Source organism: Nanorana parkeri, unplaced genomic scaffold, assembly GCF_000935625.1.
Source record: "Nanorana parkeri isolate BGI_ZX_2015 unplaced genomic scaffold, ASM93562v1 scaffold199, whole genome shotgun sequence".
Taxonomy (NCBI): Eukaryota; Metazoa; Chordata; class Amphibia; order Anura; family Dicroglossidae; genus Nanorana; species Nanorana parkeri.
In genome coordinates, this window is record NW_017306467.1 from 503,713 (window position 1) to 524,447 (window position 20,735).

A 20,735-nucleotide genomic window follows, 5' to 3' on the forward strand; every position below is an offset into this window, starting at 1 on the left:
TGCCCAAACTGCGACGCAAAATCAATTTATTTATCTCAAAGTGCCAGCGCTGAAACTAAGTTTAGTATTGCAGTTTGGGCGCTCGGGTTTAAGAAACGTTCAACATCACTGCCTTACGGCCTTGTACGACTCTCACGGGGGACCCGAACGTCCCGGATCGCCTCTGTAGTTGTGCCGGTCACAATCGGGCAGCGGCGGTGACCTCTAAACAGGCAGATTAGACGGCCGCTTGCAGGGGCCTCCCGGGGTCCTAGCGAGGAGGAAGCAGCCGTCTAACTTCCTGTTTATTGGCTGCTGCTGCCTAATTGTGACTGGCCCGGATCGCATACCAAGGCGAGCCGGGTCAGTCAGATCTATTTCAATTGGTACGCCCCCTGTCTCATGCCGCTCCGTCCCCGTCTCTTCATCTCGGCCTCGATCTCACCTCTGTCTCCGCCCCGTCTCATGCCGCTCCGTCCCCGTCTCTTCATCGCAGCCTCGATCTGACTCTGTCTCCGTTATCTCATGCCGCTCCGTCCCCGTCTCTTCATCGCAGCCTTGATCTCACTCTGTCTCCACCCCCTGTCTCATGCAGCTCAATCGCCCGTCTCCTCCCGTCCTCTCATCTCCGCCCCCATCTCCCTCTGTCTCCACCCCCTGCCGCTCCGTCCCCCTTCTCCTCTTGCTCGCTCGCCCGCCTGCCGACGCTCGCACGCCTGCCGACATTAGACAGCTCGGCTGCCTTAATGTTGTGGTGCCTGAACCTTGGCTAGCGTGCCAGCAGAAAGGGCCTCGCGTGCCCTCCCTAGCACGCGTGCCATAGTTTCGCCACCACTGCCCTAGATGATCACAAAACCAAAATCCTAAATGGATCATCAAGATGTTCCTGCTTTAAAAAGAAATTCTGATTGTATCTGTTTGCTATCGGTAGTATTTCCATCAACGTTATTAAGGTTGAAGAGATAAATAAAAGTAGACTCAGCAGCAGATTTTTTTTAGGATAAATATGTTTATTTAGCAATGCACATGCGTAACACTTCTACGCATGAATTACCTCTTTTAGAGATCACAATAATACCATAACAGTGCCTTCATGTGCTTTTCTCTCCGGAGGAATCACACTTCTTTGTTAAGATATCATCCAGGGTCAGCATCTCCTTCCCGCACTGAGATGCTATCTCGGAGATAACACAATTATATAAATCCTGGTGCTTGCGTAGTACTCTGCTGCAACTGCCACAGATTTGCCAGGACAGTCCCAATTTTTATCCTTCTGTCCCTTCCTGCTTGTGTCCCAGGCTTTGTCCCAAGAACACAGGAAGGTAGAGAAGCCTGCCACTGCTCAGGCCACAGCCGATTCATACAGTGGAGGACCTAAGGAACAAGTGAGCCGCCACAATGCGAGGCAGTGCGTTCTGCCCAAAATCGGCCCAGAACGCACTGCATCTAGTGTGACTGAGGCCTTGTTCACACCAAGCGCGTTCCAGGAGCAGAGCAGTTACAGACCGGAGCAAAACTGCGTCCAATGTATTCCAATGGTATTTTGGGCTCTAGTTCACACCGCAGCATTCAGTTCCAGAGCATGTAAATAAACTGCAGCAAGCCTTATTTTACCTGCTCTGGAACGCATGCAAACGCATAAAAAATGCAAGCAAACGCACTGAAAGCCCATTTTAAAACAGAACTATGGGGTATGGGCTTTTCCCCATAGTTCTCCTAAGGGTAACGGGAGGACACAAACTAGCGTCCTCCTGTCACCCTAGGCTCAGTATACCGCGAGCTATAGCTCGCGATATACTGAGAAGCCGCAGTAAACCGCGAGCTGCTGCTCGCGGTATACTGAGACGTCGCAGCTGAAACAGATCCCGACAATTATGTCTGGATCCGCCCAGCTCCGTGAGTGACAGCTGGCTCCCAAAAAAATGTTTTCTTTTTTTTAAACCAAAAACGGCCCTGAACGCATCAAAACCGCGCCACAACCCACTGCACTGCGTGTGCAGAAACTCATGCAGATCTGCTGTGCATTTGCTGTGAACAAGGCCTTAGAGCACACCATAGATCCTGCACAGCCCATCTGAGACTCTCTATGGTGGGCTCTGCAGGGTCTCAGGTGGGCTGGTCGCCGGAGTCCCTTTCCCTGTACCTCCTCCCAACTCTTCTTACCTGCTGCTGCTGGGGCCTGGCCTCCTCCACCCCCTCCCCTGTCACCTCTGCCATGCCGCCCCTGGTACAGCTTATACCCATGTAAGGGGCCCCCCAGACCCCTCACATGGGTATCGGCCATACCCCCCCCTGATGGTGGCCCTGTCTGTAATCATTTAATCAGAGAGCTAGATTATAATAGGCAACATTACAGTGTAAAGTTTCCTATTATAATCCATTTTTCTAATTAAACGAAATAACAGCACACAGAGTGCAATTCCACCATGGCCCATAGAAAACACCAGAACTGAATTCAGATGTGTAATAAAAACCATGTACTGAAAAAAGCGCAGTGTGCATGAGCCCTAAAACTGTCCGATTATCAATCGGAAATTTTCCTTGCTGCCAAGAACCCTTGTTCGAGTGTAGCTCAAATAGCCCATCATGCACAGACAAATGTCGAATCGATTATCGTTCGAAAGACCATTCGTGGACGATTTCCGAACAAAAATCGATAGGTGTATGGGCACCTTAAAACCATAGACACGTTTTTCAAGCCAGACAGTGTCACATCACATGTTCAAAACTCAAAGGTAAACAGACGGGAAAAAAACTTGACAGCATGACTTGATCCCCTATGCCTACCTTTATAACCTGAATGCCGCAATTCAGCTTGTGCTTCCCAATGATGTCATCGTGTGTGCGTGTTCATCACACCAGAGCCACACAGAGAAGACATTGATTCCCTCTACAGGCCGTTGGAAGTGACAGTTTTAGTTTGAAATACGTTTATTACCTGCAAAGGGTTCACCTTTCACCACATAACACTACAACTCCCGGCACGCCCTGCGAAGGGGGCGGGCGTTCTATATTCGATCTGTCCAGTCACAAGACAGGTGGGCGGTGAGATCAGCACAATGGCTTCCGCTGGTTGGCTGGTTTATTAGTGGGAGGGGAAGAGGGCGTACACGGGTTCGGCAAAGCAGTGATTTGAAGTGTGTCGGAGACAGCAGATGTAGTTGGAGATCGGTGCTGGCAGGAGACTTGTGTACGACTGATCAGATAAGAACAGAGACATGTCTGACGAGCGCTTCTCTGCCATGGACGAGGGCTCATTGCGAAAGCTGGTGAGTTGCCGCTTCTAGTGCATGTGCTGCCCCTGATTAGGGGGGCTACTCATTGTGTGCTGTGTGGCGGGTCCAGGCTCCCATTATCAGCAGGTCCCAGTTTATCACGCCTTTACTAATCCGTCTGCTTTGTTCACATGGGGATCAGGAGTGTTGCACTGTGATGTTCTCCTAGGCTGCTACTTCTAATGTTCTGCCATTCATTATGGAGATCGCGAGAGCTGCCTTCCACATTTGTAGTACAGTGTTGGTTATAATAAAGTGATCACACAACTGTCTATGACAGCTCAGTCTTCTGTAAAGTGATAAATACCTTTTTGTAGGCTGAGGCTGCTTTCCCCTAGGATGTCTGAGTGTCATAGCCTGGGGGGTCCTGTGTATTACTGGGGTGACAGGTCATCAGGAAGTGAGTAAACTCCTTTTAGATGTCTGCTCCAAGCAGGATGACACACTTACAAACCTCTGTGTCTGTGTTGTGGCTGCTGTGAGCTCTTACAGCAGCAAATCTCTCTAAGGAATGATTTACCTGGCTGGTGCTTAGAATCGTGCTTTCCTGTGGTTTTATTCTTCATTTTGGATGTTCAGCTGATTGGAGTTGTTTGTTTAGATGTGTATGAACAGTTATTGTCCTAATCTGTGTGTGTGTTCATATACCACAGGAGACAATGTTGGCGCTGAAGCAACATGAATATTTCTTTTTGTATAAAATTATTTTTTTATACAAAAAGTTGTATTCTTTTCACGTTTAGTTTGAAATGCATTGTACCTGATGCTGATCGCAGCTTGGCAAACTCAAAGTGCAACCAATGTGTCAGGATAGGGATAGGGGAGCTGCCAGTGCCGACTAGATTTTGAAGGTGCAAGTTGCATGTCTGTCATACGTCATCTGTCACTACTTGGGGCAGCCATTCTCCACCATGGTTCCATTGTCTCTAAGGTTCCTCCAGAGGTTGGTAGGGGTATCTTTAGCTGTGGCTGACTGAGCTCCCATCTGATGATGCAAGCGTAGCTCCAGGACCAATGCCAATTGGCAGAACCAGTGCTATGATACCAAAGATATTTTTAGCTGTCTGTGAGTGGGCCATTCTTTCCAGTGACTACCAATTTAAGGGTTCTTCCCTGTGGCCACCACTGTCGGGGGCATTCTTCCCTGTGGCCACCACTGTCGGGGGCATTCTTCCCTGTGGCCACTACTGGGCATTTTCACGAGAAACAGTCACCATCGACCCCATGCAGCCCCCCTAAAGCTCGCACAGCCCACCTGAGAGTCCACACAGCCTCCTGAGACCCCACACGGCCACCTGAGATCCTCCGCTGGAGACATCGGGCCAGTACCCAGGCACAGCACAGAATATGTAGCTTCATATGATTCTAAATAGATGTATATGGCACTCCTGGGATTTATAGCCGGTTGCCATTTGGCATCGCTGTATAATATATCACTGGGATTTGTAGTTCTCTCTAGCTGATGGTATTATTCTGAATTGCTGTATTATGTATGTCTGGTATTTGTAGTCCTCTTTAGCTGGTGGTATTCTGCATTGTTGTATAATGTATTGGTGAGATTTGTAGTCCCTCAACAGCTTGGAGTCAGTGGCAAATCTACTGGGGTGCAGCATATACAGCTGTGACCGGGCCCTGGCACTTCACCACTGTCCTTAAATCAGTAGTCTTCATTGTTTTAGAAAAAATGTCTCATGGCACAAAAAAAATATCGGTAATTGGTATTGACGAGTACTTGAGGAAAAGTATTGGTACTTGTACTCCTGTCTGGAAAAAATGGTATTGGTGCATCCCTACTTTACACATGAACACCTACTTTTATCACCAGAGTGACTCACCGAGTAGAGAAAAAAGGATTGAGATGACAGCCGTGGCACTCACACCTTTTAAAAATGGCAGCACATGTGTTTCTATCCTGTTATACTGAGTGTTCCTGTTCAATTATAACTTGTGGAGATGGTATATTTACAATGTCCACAATCCTGAATGAACAGGAAGTGATGTAGAGCACTTCCTGTTCATTCATAATTGGGGGCACAGTAAACATGCTATGTCCTCAATTATTTACAAACACTCAACGATCAGCTGATAGTTGAGAGCTTCTAACCACTCTCCATCCTGCCTCCTGTGACACGGCTGACAGCTGACTCCTTCCCCGCACTGTTTGCTCAGCCTCCTGTGACAGCTGTCTCCTCCCCGCACTCCTTTCCATCCTGAGTCTCCGCCTGTCACAGGAGGCCAAGCTTTGGTGTGGGAGGAGAGCTCTGCCACCTGTGACACACCCTCCCCACCTTGCTCTGCATCCTGAATGTTTCTCAGCTCCCCGCTGGACACTGCTCTGTCAGAGGGGACACAGAGCAGCACCCAGCGAGGAGGAGAGAAACTATGGATGCACCTCAATTTCGGCCAAAAAGTTCATTTTCTGCATTTTGCCCAAAACCCATTTTTGGTCAATATGTTTCCTACTGTACAGTATACTTACAATAACAAAAAGTTTATTAATTCCAAACTGTAACTATGATTTAAAAAGAAAAACATGGTATCTCTTTGTGTCACTAGTGTACTAACATGAAAGTATCCAAAGATTATACTTCCAATAGCTACCAATTTAAGTGGTACACTAAAAGTCCAAAAATTGTTAGAATGCTTAGGATAATCCGCTTGTCCCAAATTCTCACAGATTGAAATTGCATATCAATCCAATATCCGGATATTTATATTGCCACCACCATCTCAACATTTATAACGCAAACGGATACTCAGGCTATGTGTATCTGTAAACCGAGGAAATGTAACTCCAACCACAGAGTCAGTCCACATAGATAGTCCTTGTTAGGGAAATACCCATATTGGTATTTGCCCAAATGCTCCGATATCTTCCCCGATACTGGAACTTCCGGACGGAGAAAAATTTGCTCTGACCGCCAGTGCCTTAGGTGAACATGGAACCAGTTTCCCGGACAATAAGGAAGCCGGGCTGTGAGTAATGACCTTCCTGCCGGCTTCCTGATTGGCTGAACAGCCGGCTCGACATTGAGCTGGTGGAACAGACGGCTCAATACTGATTGGCTGGAAAGCCGGCTTCCAAACCAATCAGGAAGCCGGGAGGTGGGTCATTACTTGCCGCCCGGCTTCTTAATTGGCCGGAACCTGGCTCGATGCTGATTGTGATTGGCTGGGAAACCAGTCCCGGGCAATCAAGAAGCAGGCGGCATGTCATTGCCTTGCTTCCTGATTGCCCAGAAAGCCGGCCCCGTACCAGTGGAAGCATGTGCAAAAAATAGTTTTTTCAAAATCCTGGAGTTCTTCTTTAAATTTGCAGAATGCTGCAGTCTTCCCTGGGTACCGGTAGATCTTGAAGGAAATAAAAAATGTTGTATGTTTAGCTTTTAACCGCTCCGGTTGAGAATGTTATTAACGTATGTAGAGCTGCCGCTAACGATTATTTTCAAAATCGATTAGTTAGCCGATTATTGAGTTCGGTTAATCGGATAAAAAAATAAAATACATTTTAAAAAATGGCTCCAGTGATGGACTACTAGTTTGTATTGAGATTGTAGTCCACCACGGGAGCAAACTTGGAGTGGTGATAGTAAATAAGAAAAGAAAAAAAAAGTGTGGTGTGCAATATAGTGAAATGAAAAGTGTAAAACTATATAGCAAAGAATGCAGAATGGCAACGGCTATAGAGGACTACAAATCCCAGCAATAGTACATTATACAGCACAATACAGAATACCACCAGCTATAGAGGCATACAACAAATGCCAGCAATACATTATAGCTGGCGGTATTATGCATTGCGCTGTATAATTTATTATTGCTGGGTTTTGTAATGGCTATAGCTGGTGGTATTCTGTATTGTGCTGTATAATGTACTACTGCTGGGTTTTGTAGTCCTCTATAGCTAGTGGTATTCGCCATTGCACCACTGTATAATGTATTATTGCTGGGTTTTGTAGTCGGCTATAGCTGGTGGTATTCCGCATTGCGCTGTATGATGTATTATTGCTGGGATTTGTAGTCCTCTATACAGCGCAATGCAGAATACCACCAGCTATAGAGGGATACAACAAATCTCAGCAATAGTACATTATACATAGTGTATAATGTACTATTGCTGGGATTTGTAGTCCTCTGTATAACATATAGCACAATGTACCATCAGCTATAGGGGAATACAAATACCATCAATACATTATAGAGCACCATGTGTGGGAAAGTACAGGCTTACCTGAGCAGTCTTCCAGCAACTTGCTTCTGAGATAGGGCCTGTCTATCGGCAATTGTCATCCCCCCACACCTGCTCCTCCTTACTTCTTCTCCCCGCGTCCCTGTGCCGATCGTGGATGTGGGAGGCCGGGGAGGAGGTGCGGCGTGTGGAGCGTGGGTGCGGGCGGGTCTGGCAGCGGCGAGCGTGAGGAGGTGCGGTGCGCAGCTTGTGTGGAGCAGTGAACAGGGCCAACTAACCAGAAGCCGATTAATCGATGATTGAAAAAGTTGACAACTTTTTCAATAATCGATTATGTCGATTAGTTGTTGCAGCCCTAAACGTATGCAGTGCAGGGGTAGTGCTCATTTTTGCCTAGGGTAAAAAATAACAGTTATACTCACCCGAGCTTGGGGCTGTTGCAACTCTTCCTGAAGTCTGTCTCATCCTCCGCCGCAGCTATTGTATGTTCCCCAACATCCTCACATTCTGTACACAGTGTATAAAACATGATGACTCTGGAACCTTAAGCCGCTGCAGCAGAGGAGAATGAGGCTCCAGGGACCGGCCGGGTCCAAGAATTGGGTGAGTATAACTTTATTTTTGACCCCAGGCAAAAACGAGCACTTAGCCGTTGCAGTGCGGGGGAGTAACCCCACTACAATGGTTAATAACATTTTTAACTGGGGTTCTGCTGCTTTACATATTTCTTTGTATTCCTGTAACTGTGCAATTGCTGGGAATGGTGTGTAGCAAAGTCATCTGAATGCATTTGGAGCCATTACAGTGAATCTGAATATCTGATTATGCCTGTCCATCTTTGATTTATCTATTTAAAGCTGGCTGTGTACTTGTAGACTTCACATAAATCTTTACAAGAAAAAATCTTGTCGGAACATTCCAAAATGCCATCAGTTTTTCGGAAATTTAGTTTCTTATTAATATTTGATCTTGCAATAAATGGAGTTTCCAAAATGTAAACCACATTCACTATTAGAATTACATTCATTCGGAAAAAAAATTCTATACAGCTCCGTGCTGCGTGAACAGCCATATAGTGCAGCTCCCGGGAAGGACAGGTGCTGCATGTGATTAGTAGGCAGCCCCTGTCCTTCTCTATGGGATTACGTGGCCTGACGCCGCCCTACGCTCACCCCAAGTGCAGGTACGTGCGGGTGTCCCGGCTTGGACGCAGACCGGATCCATCCTGTCAGCGTACGAGTACGGACACCCGCACGGACGTGCATGGCGGGTGAGCGTAGCGGGGCGTATGGCTACGTACTCCAATAGAGAAGGACCGGGGCTGCGTACTAATCACGCGCAGCACCTGTCCTTCCCAGGAGCTTCCCGAAACAGCCGTGCACGGAGCTGTACGTTCTGGCTTTTTCTCGTGTGAATGAGGCCTAGCAGAGGCTTTACATCCTGTCAATTTATCATGAATTATCCTATTTAAAAGAATAAAAATATATATTTTTTTTATTTTTTAGCTTTACTTGTCTTTTTGGGTCACAGGAGTACATTTTCTGATGTACTCCTGTTACCCCAAGTCAGAATATAGCGAGCCTCGCTGCAGCATGGAGGATAACGACAATATTGTTGGGATTTACCCGACTGCCTGATTGACAGCTGGCTCTGCCTCTCCCCAGTTGGGCCCGCCCCCTACCCTGCCTGCCCTTCCAGTGAGCGCTGCTGGCATTGGTGACAGTCATTACTCTATGCAGGGAGATGCCATAAGCTGAGCGATCAGTGCTCACATGATCCCTCAGCCCCCTGTATATAGAGTCGGCGTGTGACAGTTGTAGTGTTGAGTGCCGGCTCTTAGTATTGAGAAGAGTATATTTCACTATCCCAATACTTCTCCTTTAAATGCAAATGTGCAATGGGTTTTCTTTTGTGGCCAGTAAGGGCACTTCCATCGGAAGATCGAATGACAGTCTGTGGAGTTTAGTTATGAAGTCAGGCAATATCCGGTCCCAGTTACAAATGGTTTCCTGGTTAATAAAGCTAGTAAGCATCATAAAGTGTCTCATCTAAGGCATGGTATTTGCTATCAAGAGTTCAAAATGTGGTACAGATTGACATGTTACCTTTTGTAAGAAACAGTCAGTGTAGCCATTGCACTCCTTACCACTTAGTCCGTGATGATAGGTTGGGTGCATCAGTAGTCGACGGATGACCACCGTCTGAATAGAGTAAAGAAATTATGGACACCGGCACTCCAAGGTAGAAAAACGTCTTTTTATTGACGTGTCATGCAACAATACACTTATTGCAACGTTTCGGGGTCACACAGGATCCCCTTCATCAGGCAGAACAAGTGAGAATTGCAAACAGATATGGACAAGTATTTATACACATCCTTGTATGTGAAGAGACCAATACCACTGCCCAAAAGTGATCCTATGACGTCATTTCCCGCCACAATTCAAAGTACAGTGTTACTGTATACATATAAGGGTTGCTCAAAACATGGTTCATGAGATGTGTTATGTCGATGCTGCCAAGTATGGGTGGTGCAGTGTCAACCCTTATATGTATACAGTAACACTGTACTTTGAATTGTGGCGGGAAATTACGTTTTTCTACCTTGGAGTGCCGGTGTCCATAATTTCTTTACCTTTTGTAAGAAGCCTCCGATGGAAGCTGCCATTCTGCAGCTTCTTGGCTTCATCCTAATTTCAGGTGTCTTTGTAAGTGAAGTTGAATATGTTCGGGTTTTGTTGTGGTCCGTGAGTTGAAGAGTGGCAGCGTCTTCTACATATATTTTGCTTGTTAATTCTTTTTGTGCCTGATGACCGCTCTGTTGAACTGATTGGCTCCTGTAAATCCCAACAATCCACTTGTTTTGATCTGTCTAATATACCATTCAAAGTGTTTGATCTGCCTGATGAGTACAAAATATACCTGTTGTTGATTTTGCTAGAAATCTTCTACACTGATAACATTCTGTGCTCTCTGCCTGTGCACCACAAGGAGGGGGTTATGGAGATGGGGAGAGGTATTTAGTCATTGTAATCCATCTGAAATGAAGTAGGCAGGGCTGACACCACATACTTAGTGTATATATATTTTTTTTTTTCACTTTTACCTTGACATTTGCTTTTCCAAGTTCTCCTTTTTAGACAATGGGTCCTGACGTATAGAAAATTCTCATTTGGTTAACTAGAGCTCCAAATTGGGCTCTGAATCCACAAGGGAGATATTTTAGACCCGACATGATGAAATCTGTCAAACATCACAGGAAGAATGCTTTGAAGCTTAGCAGATGTTTGTGAAATCTGCTTCTCGATCATTTTTCCTTTATTGCAAACATTTGTTTTCTCCATTTAAGCTCTAATTTAGTTGCTATTAAACAAATTGCTGACTGGTTCTTGTTTTGTAGGTGAGTTTCACTGACAGCTGTCATTGTTGTGATGTACTAGGTGTGAGTAGAAGATTAGGAGGTGTTCATCATTATCTGCTTGTGTATCTTGTTTTTTCAATAAGCTTTTATATGAGGTCATAATAAATGAATCCTATTCTTCTTAATACAGACATCAAACTGCTTTGTTTGCACATTCCTCAGGAATGCTATGGTTTTTTTATTTTTTACTTTTCTGAGAACTCTGTTGTGTCATAAAAGTAGTTTTAATCGAGTATGGGTATGCATGCACATATTGACTGTAAGCATCTACAGATGTACTGTAAGACTTTTTAAAGTGAGTCCCACCAAAGTATGTAAATGAACATTACAAGTAAAGTGCATGCACCTTGTGGGGCATGCAGGAACCTGTGATTCTCCTCCTGTCTGCCAAAGACTCTGAAACTTGTATATAAGGTCTTAATTACTTTCCAAGTCAAGGCTAAGCTGTGGGTATTAGTTCCCACCTGCTTTCATCCAGCTCTTATAATGCAAGAAGTAGAGGCTCTGGTGTTTTTATCTCTTCAAGCACTGTTTCATGTCATTTACCATAACTGTCATATGCCCAATCAATGCAGTGTGACGGTGCCTCCTGATGACACACATCCCAGCAAAGTCTACTCATCAATCCATGCTCCCTTGCCTGCAGCAGGAGGTCCGCCCTGCGTAAGCCCTAATTTCAGATGGTGAGAAAGCTTACTGGGTGGATGACGCCACTGCCTCCAGTGCTTCTTCCTGGTGATTTGGCACATGGGCCCAAGCGCAAACAAATTGGGTTGGTTAGGATCTTCCCTATACTCCAAAAACCCTGCTTTATTAAACTGATAAAAAAATTGAAGCATTGAAGGAGTGCGGGTGGGCAAGTGTATCATGCTGGGAGTGTGGGCTGTCAGACAGCCCTAACCCAATCACTGCAGGCAATTTTTTTACTCTTGTATGTGTGAAGGGATTCCTTCCCCAAAACTGATAGTGCCTGCTAGATCAGACGGGCTTCTAATATCTCTAGGTCAGGGGTAGACAAATTATTATGGTATTCAGTAGAGCTGCAACAGTTAATCGATTAAGTCGATTAAAATCGACGATTGAAAACGTTGGCAACGTTTTCGATCGTCGATTCGTCGGCTATCGATTGCTTAGCCTGTTCGGGGCTCCGCACGCGGCCTGAGTCGCACGTCACGCGTCACACGCTGCTCCCGACGTGTCCACCGCACAGGCCGCCGCATAAGCCACGCCCACCGAACAGGCCGAAGCCGCGCACGCTGCTGGTCTCCTCCTAGCCGTGAGCTCTCTCACCCGCCGCGAGCTGCCTCACCCGCCGCATAAGTCATGCCGGCCGCTGGTCTCCTCCTAGCCGTGAGCTCCCTCAGTCGCCGCATAAGCCACGCCCGCCGCTGGTCTCCTCCTAGCCGTGAGCTCCCTCAGTCGCCGCATAAGCCATGCCCGCCGCTGGTCTCCTCCTCGCCGTGAGCTCCCTCACCTGCAGACAATTGAGGGCCCACCTTCTAAAAGTAAGTCAGGAGTGGACTACACTAGAAATGTAACTGTAGTGATATGGATGTAATGACATCAGCTTATTTTAATAGTGAGCACTTTTCAATTTAGTCAGAATTGTTGGAAACGTTTTCCATCGTCGATTCGTCGGCTAAAATTCAAATTTCCCGCTCACGCCACGCCCACGTCGGTTAAGCCGTTTGCGCCCCGCACACGCCGGTAAACCCGCCCACGTGACGCCGCTTAGCCACGCCCACGCGACACCGCTTAGCCACGCCCACGCTGAGGACATGCGTCTGGCCCTCTCCTCCCGGCGATCTTCCCGACTCGCTGGTGCCCGCCGACAACCAACAACGCCGCTGCTCGCCGACAACACCGTCATTCAACGTAAGTCGAGATCAGCCGGGAGCTTTTTAATGTTTCCTGTTGTGTTTTTGTTTTTTTTAAGCGGCACACTGCAGCACACTGCAGAACATTAGCAGCTATAGAGGAAAGAAACTAGTAGTCCATCACTGGGGCCTTTTTTTTTTTTTTTTACCGATTAATCGAACTTCATAATCGGCCAACTAATCGATTATGAAAATTTGTTAGCTGCAGCCTTAGTATTCAGGAGCCAGCAGGATTTTCTTTTTTTTTAGCAGCCAGCTCCATTGACAACAACTAGAGAACCTCAAAAGTTGGGCACCAGCTGTAATGTTTAAGGAACATTGGATTTATCTAGCTGTGTTCTAGGGTACTCCAGCAGCATTATCACTGAATTGACATTCTATGTGGAATCATTGTGTTGGCAAGGTTGACACTCTCCTGAGTATCAGCTCTGTGCAGGATCCGCAGAGGCATTGTTTTGCCCCATTGCTATCACAATATAAAAGCTGCCCATTCCAAACTCCAGTTTCTAGTTGCAGGAAATAGGCCCTTTAGAAGTTTAGTGTCTGGTGCAACCAAGAGGGCAGCAACTAGTGAGGTAATGAGTGGTGGTGCTGCAGCCCTAATCCGGGGTTGTGGGCCTCTAATACATGTGAGCTACACTAAACTGCAATTTTATGACTTTGAATAATGTTGTAAAGCCGACAGTCGGCTCTACAAGTTTAAACAGAGTCCCGGCGGCAAAAGTCGCCGGGAGTCTGTTTAAACAGCCCCGATGCTGGCGACGTACACTGTACGTCGTCAGTCACGAAGGGGTTAAAATGTTCTTCTTGGGTTCTAATTAAGGATGCACCGATACTGTTATCTGTGCCGTTACAGAGTATTTGGGCGCGTACTCGTACTCGCCCAAATGCTCCGATACTTGCCTCGAAAAACAAGAAAAGAGGGGACAGCGCCCACTCCTAGTGTAAAAATGGGTATGGTAGATTGGCATTGTAGTACCGCGCGTTCCAGTGCAGGTGATCACACTGTGGGCAGGAGGGGTGTTTGGGGTGCCATTGAAATGAATGGCACCACAACACACATCCCGGAGCAGAATTTTCAGGCCCAAACCAAAAGCGACACTTGCCACTAAATATATATTTAGTGGCTAGTGTCATTTTTGGTTTCAGCCTGAAAATTCTGCTCTGGGATGTGCTTTGTGGTGTGTGTATATATATATATATATAGAGATAGAGATATAGAGATATAGAGATATAGATATATCTATATCGTATTTTTCGCTCCATAAGACGCACTTTTTCCCCCCCAAAAGGAGGGGGGAAAAGTGCCTGCGTCTTATGGAGCCAATCCCGACGCCCGAGACATGCAGTTTCGGGCGCCGGGCGAGTAGTAGGAGCCACTGCTCGTTTAATACGAGTGATCTAATGAGATCACTCGTATTAAAACCGAGCAGCGGCGACGATCGAGATAACCATAGAGCAGACGAAGAATAGACGTTCTTCGCCTGCTCTGTGTCATCACTGAGACCGTGGCGCTGTAATCACAGCGCCACCTGTCTCAGCGGTCACTAACTGCAGCTTCTGTGACAGCTTCTGTCATAGAAGCTGTCACAGAAGCTACAGTCTCGAGTGCTCCATAAGGCGCGCCGGACCTCCCTGCGTCCTATGGTCCGGTGCGTCTTATGGACCGCAAAATACGGTATATATCATCCCAAACACCCCTCCTGCCCCCAGTGTGATCACCTGCACTGGAACGTGCGGTACTGCAATGCCATTCGCTCCAGTGCGGATGCAGAAAATTTGCATGCAGTTTTATTCTGAACCCTGTTTGTAACGCTCCATTTCTGTATTTTATTTTAATTCGATTTAATCGGTCAACTAATTTGGAATTTGTGTGTGTGTCTGGGTGTGTGCAACAGGGCTCAAAAGTGGAAATTTGGGTCTCCAAGTACCAGTCCGCGGACCAACTGCGGCCCGAGAGCCGGTACTATGTGGCTCGCATCCAGCTGACATGTCAAATGTCCAAGGACCTGTAGCACACCTTACTGGACTTCCCATGTGAAAAAATGGGTGCTCGCAATGACTACGAATGGCGCCGTATCAAGTAAAATCGTTGTATATAGATGTCATCAGCACTCCAAATATGACAGAATACGTCAAGGTTTTAGTGAATCTTCATTTTTATTTTTTAAGTCACTTAAAGTGGAAACAAGCGCTTTCGGGGCCGCACAGGGTCCCCTTCATCAGGCTTAAAGTGAACCACTTTAAGTCTGATGAAGGCTTACATGCTGACATGTCAGGCACACGGTCTCAGACCGTGTACTTGACTTGCGGGAGCAGCTCCATGGTCTGCATCTGTGTCGGATGTGGACCTCAGAGCTGCTCCTGTCGCCTCCGGCTTCCTTCGGCCGGAGCTCTGACAGTTCTGAGCTCCGTCTGAAAAAAAGGATATATTAGTGTGTTCTGCAGACCTCACTAATCTACCCCTAGATCACCAGGGATCGATCCTCTTCACAGCGTCCTCCCTGCAAAAGACCTGAATAGGTGAGGGGGGTATATTATTTTGTGTGGGGGGGTTAATAAGGGGGAGTGTATTTTATGTGTGTGGGGGGTTAATAAGGGGGGGGTGGGGCAACTGGTGGCGAGTAACTCTTAAGGCCTGGCTAGTAGCTCAGGACTTGAAATTTTGAGCCATGTATGTATGTATGTATGTATGCATGCATATATTTTTATCCTCAGAGAAGGGAATTGAAGGAGAAAGTTCTCCTTCAGGTCCTCCTCTGCTGATTGATTGCAGGCAGTGGGCGGGGGCAATAAGCAGCCGGCTATTGCAATTTAAAATAACCAATAGCAGGCTGGCTGTTGCTCCTAGCCGCTGGGATCTCTGGAGGTGCAATGGGAGCACAATCAACTAATTGGTAATGAGAGATTATCGTTCTCGGTTTTATTGATTAGTTGTGGCAGCCCTAGTAAAAAAAAAATCCTCCTGGATTGGACAGACTGGCTCCTGAAGTCAATGTTAATTTGTCCACTCCTGGTCTAATGTGCATGTACGGTATGTTGTGCACATTTAGGTTAAAAAATGAAAATTTCCAAAACCGTTTTCTTCCGCTTGAAGGAATTTTAATGACTGAGCTTCTGATCAAATAGTAAATTTGTCTCGTATTCTGTCACCCTACTCCATTTTTATGTTTTCCTGCCTTGCCTTGTTGCAATAATGGTAAATCTCTCCCAAGAACATGGACAGAAATGATTACAGCGTCTTAGCCTTGTACAGATATACAGCAAATTCACTTGTACAACCAATTTTGTTGTGGAAGTTGAACTATTTTGTATATCAAGGAGCCTTCAGACCTTTTGTGTTCTAGGCATTATGGTGCCAGTGTAGCAGTAAATAGTTAATGACCACAAAGGGAGCTTTGATTTCCTGTACGTTTAGGAATGCTGAGTATTTACGTGCACCCTGGCACTGAGCTCCTGCAAATTTAGTTTCCGTAGTCTGAATGCTTCTGTATTCTGTAAGTAGCAGCTTGTAGACAAGTCATACTTCTATTATAACTTCTCTTGTCATGTTTTTTTCACATGGCTGTCACCCCTCGGGGTTGTTGAGGTAAAATATTACCAGATTTTTTGCATAAAAATTTGCCTTCGAGGTAGTTAAAGGTCTACTCGTCAAGGAGTATATACATTATATACTATTGTTGCACTATAATGTAACCACACTGTCAACAAATATGTTTGAATTATTTAAAACAAAAATGAATGCTCTGCAGCCCAGAAAGTCTTTCTTGTTATGACTTTCCAAATCCTTTGTTACTAAGGTAAAGTAGAAGCTAAACAAAATCCCATCATTGATTGTGCATTCTTATGTGTTTTGATAATGTGCCATACCAACAATGGCTACAGGTGATCACTCACCATAATAGGGGACAAATTCCTTGTTTGCTTGGCCCATAACCCTTTTGTTTGCAGATTGATCTGCACTTCAGGAAGGCAGTGTTCAGATCAATGCAAAAGAGCTTCCCTGCAGAATGACAGTGTTCAGTCTGTCATTGGAATTACAATGTATGTAAAGGCAATTTTGGTGGGGAAGGATTAGATCCTCTGGTAATTTTTTGGAATCTGTCCCAGGTAGGGAGATTCACCCCTCCTATTATGGTAAGCATTGTCACCAAGACAGAACGTGCAAATCTAAAATGTTAGAGGTCCCAGAGGTGGAAATCTTCTGATAGGGACATATAGTGAGAACAGTCTAAAACGGGGAATTCCCCTCACTTTGGGGAGATTTTTCTCTCACTTCCTGTTGTGTTCCCAAGACAGGAAGTGAAGGGGAAATTACAGACTGGGAACATCCCACAAAAGCTGCAGTTTTGGAATTGCTCTTAATGGGAATCTTTTCAAACACATTATCTTCAGGAACAAAATGTTCACTTGCTGTTTAATATATCCCACCCACTTCCAGGTATCATTGTAACGAGATAATCCAATGTTATTTACTTCACCGCTCAGTGGTCATAATTAGGGATGTTCCGATACCAATACTAGTATCAGTGCAGATACAGGGCATTTTCACAAGTACTTGTACTCGATACATAGCGCCGATGCCGTGCTTTACCTTTTTTTAAATTGATTTGGGCTGCTCGTTTTGTACTAAGTCATCCGCTGGATCACTTGTACAGCAGCCCGCTCGTCCGTCCCCCCACCCGCCGCCACCTCCCAGGTCCTCCCGCTCCCTGCTATGATTTTCAGACATTCTTTGCTCTGCTTTGTGGTCAGTGACACATGAGCGCTGTATTCACAATGCTTCCTGGGTAAGCTCTCACAACCTGCGCTGTACAGAAGATACAGCACAGCATCGTGTTCTCTTTCCTGTGTTGGACAACAGGTTCATAAGGAGAACTGTCGCCTCTGAATGATATGACATAGGGACTTGTTATCCCCTGTGTGATATCAATAAAGTCAAGTAAAAAAGGATAAGTTCACTTTCCCCAAATAATTTGTGAAAATGCAACTACCCACTTAAATCTGGCCAACTCTTGACCCCTCCTTTCCCCACCCACACCCCTGCTATACTTACCTTTTGGTGAATGGTCCTTGCCCTCCGCCAGTACGGGTGTACCATCTGAACCTCATACTGCTGTCCTGTGCAGCCCTGCGCTATGGTTTTTGAATGTCACTGGGAAAAAATGTTTGAACCAAAGCAGTGTTTGACCGTGTTAAGAAGCGACTCTCATTGGTCAGCATGGTCACTTGACTGCGCTGACCAACGAGTGAGCACTCGTTGGTCAGCGCAGTCAAGTGACCATGCTGACCAATGAGAGGCGCTTCTTAACACGGTCAAACACTGTTTTGGTTCAAAATGTTTTTCGTATCGGGACAATTATAATCTAGGATTGAGTTACAGTTCTTCATAATTATGAAGAAACTGTCCTAAAATCATTAGTCTTTATTTTATTAGAAAAAATGTCACATGAGTACCTGAGGGAAAGTACTTGTTCTTGAAGTAATGGTATCGGTACATCCCTAGTCATAATGTTATGGCTGAGCGGTGTATCTGTAAATGTTATGGTTGTCATGCTGTTTGTTCAGCGGCCATACACTAGTAGATTTCCGAACGAACAATCTTTCTTTACCACCTGACGAATGGCAAACAAGATTTTGTTTTATTTTTAACACTTGATTTGTGAATAAATGGAGTTTCCCAAACAAAAAAGATTGTTAGAATTTAGTTTGTTTGAGCAACATTTTGAATCCTGCTCCTTCGCCTTTTTTCGTCACTATGGTAAAAATGGATGATTAAATTACCCCATCAACTAATAGAAATCGAGCGACAGATCTTTTGTAAGAAAGTTCTTTAGTAAATCAACTAGTGTATAGCCACCCTAAGTTTACTGACTTTTTTTTAAGTTTCCATAGCTGCCATTACAAATGTTATAATTTTAGTTCTACTGTCTTTGGCAGAAAACAGATGGTTCTGGAATTTCATATCCAAATTGCACATTAAAAATAGACTCTCTTCATGCAAATTGTGCTTATATGGAGGCTGCTGACCTCTCTTTCTGAAAATACTACTTATCTGGCCATTGTGCTGATCCAGTGGCTTCAGCACTTGCTTCAGTTACTGACATGAAAAAAGTTTGCAGTGCAAAGTTCTATATTCATTAATACATCATTATGTAAATGCAGGCAGTAGAAACACTTGACTTTGACTTGGTAGTGGCCTCTTGCCGTCTACTATATAATCTGTACAGTAAAGCTCAGAGAGTGTAAGGGAGAAGCAGCACAAGGAGCCAGTGACGTGTGCTACAGTGCAAGGAGACTGCTGATAGAAGGAGATAGTAGAGTGACAGGTGAGGTTCAGTGTGCTGCTTCTCCTTTCGCTGTCCAATCCTTGGGTGAGGGTGGAAGGTAACCTGTAAATATTCAGAAGCCCCTTCCTCACCAATGAAACCGCAAAATTACTCATTCAGTCACTTGTCTCTCGTCTTGACTATTGCAACTCCCTTCTCATTGGCCTACCACTACAAAGGCTATCCCCCCTTCAGTCATGAATGCTGCTGCGAGACTCATTCACCTAACCAACCGCTCAGTGTCTGCAACCCCCCCTCTGCCGATCCCTGCACTGGCTTCCAATAGCCCAAAGGATAAAATTCAAGTCAAATTTACGTTAGTTGTATTTAAATATACATGTCATTAATTTTCATTCAATACATAACTACATTACCTGATGTTTTTCATATCTTCATTGGTGAGATTTATTTGAGTGTTTTTCCTTTAAAACAGGTGGCTACAAATATCCAGGAAGAATGTCGGTATGAACATTTTTTGTGGAAAACCACAAAATGTCATTCTTCATAATTTAAAAATAAGTTTATGGAAGTTTATACTGGACAATATCTTGCCAGCCTAGCACCATTTAACTGAGAGGCTGTCTTCAAATGTACAAAGGGCGACTTAAAAAGAATAATTCCACCACTGAATGTTTGGGTGGTTTTAGAGGTGAGATCCAACAGACGTGAAAATCATGTCCTACATTGTGCTAGGGCTGCTCTGAAAGCATTTTGCCTTCAGAGCAAAGCAAAGTGAACATTTTGAAATATAAGTGGAGTTTGGAGTCGGCTACTGATTTTTTTAATTTTTTTATTTATTTGAATATATTTTAGGGTTTCCAGTGGAGGCACCTTTGTCCACAAAGTTATTTCCACTTTAACTAAAAGTACCACTAAAACCTTGTAAAAAAAAAAAAACTAACTTTTTTTTAAAAAAATGTACATATCCCATTCTCCCTAGTGGTGCTGCTGTCAATGAGTGGTCCTTAGGTTGCGTCTACAACTTCGCTGTATGTGCAGACATGCTGTAAGCTTGTAGTTGGGACTAGGGTGACCACTCTGCCCCACTTAGACTAACCTTAAAGCCATGTATACATTCATATTTATTTATTATTTTCAACCTACGTGCTGAACGAAGAAAATATAACAGATTCCTCCATCAGCGCTTATGAGTATTGATCAAGGAATCCTCTGCTTATTTCTGTTGTTTTCTGACAGTGGCCATTTTCTGATTGGCTGCAAGCTCTGTTCGGCTGAGAATAATCCTGCCGTCTCCTTTAATCACCTGATCGAGGGGTGACGAAAGCGGCTCCCACTGTGTGAAGTTTGGTTGGTTCATCAAAATGCGGCTGAAATTCACTGTGTGTATTACCTACTTAAAGCAGTATTGTGCTCCTAGGACAGGAAGTTCTGAGGAGGGCTCATACTGGTGGGATCACCAGGTAGAAGCACAGTGGCTTCATGGATAGCAGCAGCAGTGGGGTCCTCAGTTCAAGTCCTTTCTGCTTGGGGTTTGAATGTTTTCCCCTGTGCTTGCATGGGTTTCCTCCTGGTACTTGTTACCTCCCACACTCCAAAGACATGCCGGTAGGTTAATTGGCTTCTGTCTAAAATTGGCCCTAGTATGATATTCTTTTGAGTGTGCCCAAAATGGCTGCCTCAGCATCTGACCCAACAGCTGATAAA

At 45.2% G+C, this 20,735-nt stretch overlaps 1 protein-coding gene across 1 annotated transcript in view; it reads left to right on the top strand.

The window, feature by feature from the left end:
• Positions 1-3,128: 3,128 nt before the first annotated feature.
• The window catches only part of SMTN (smoothelin), a 122,263-nt gene continuing 104,656 nt past the window's right edge, over positions 3,129-20,735 (top strand). Inside the window, exon 1 of the mRNA XM_018555491.1 lies at positions 3,129-3,248. Coding sequence (XP_018410993.1) covers positions 3,198-3,248 — 51 coding nt within the window. The 5' untranslated portion in view covers positions 3,129-3,197. The remainder of the gene's footprint in view (positions 3,249-20,735) is intronic.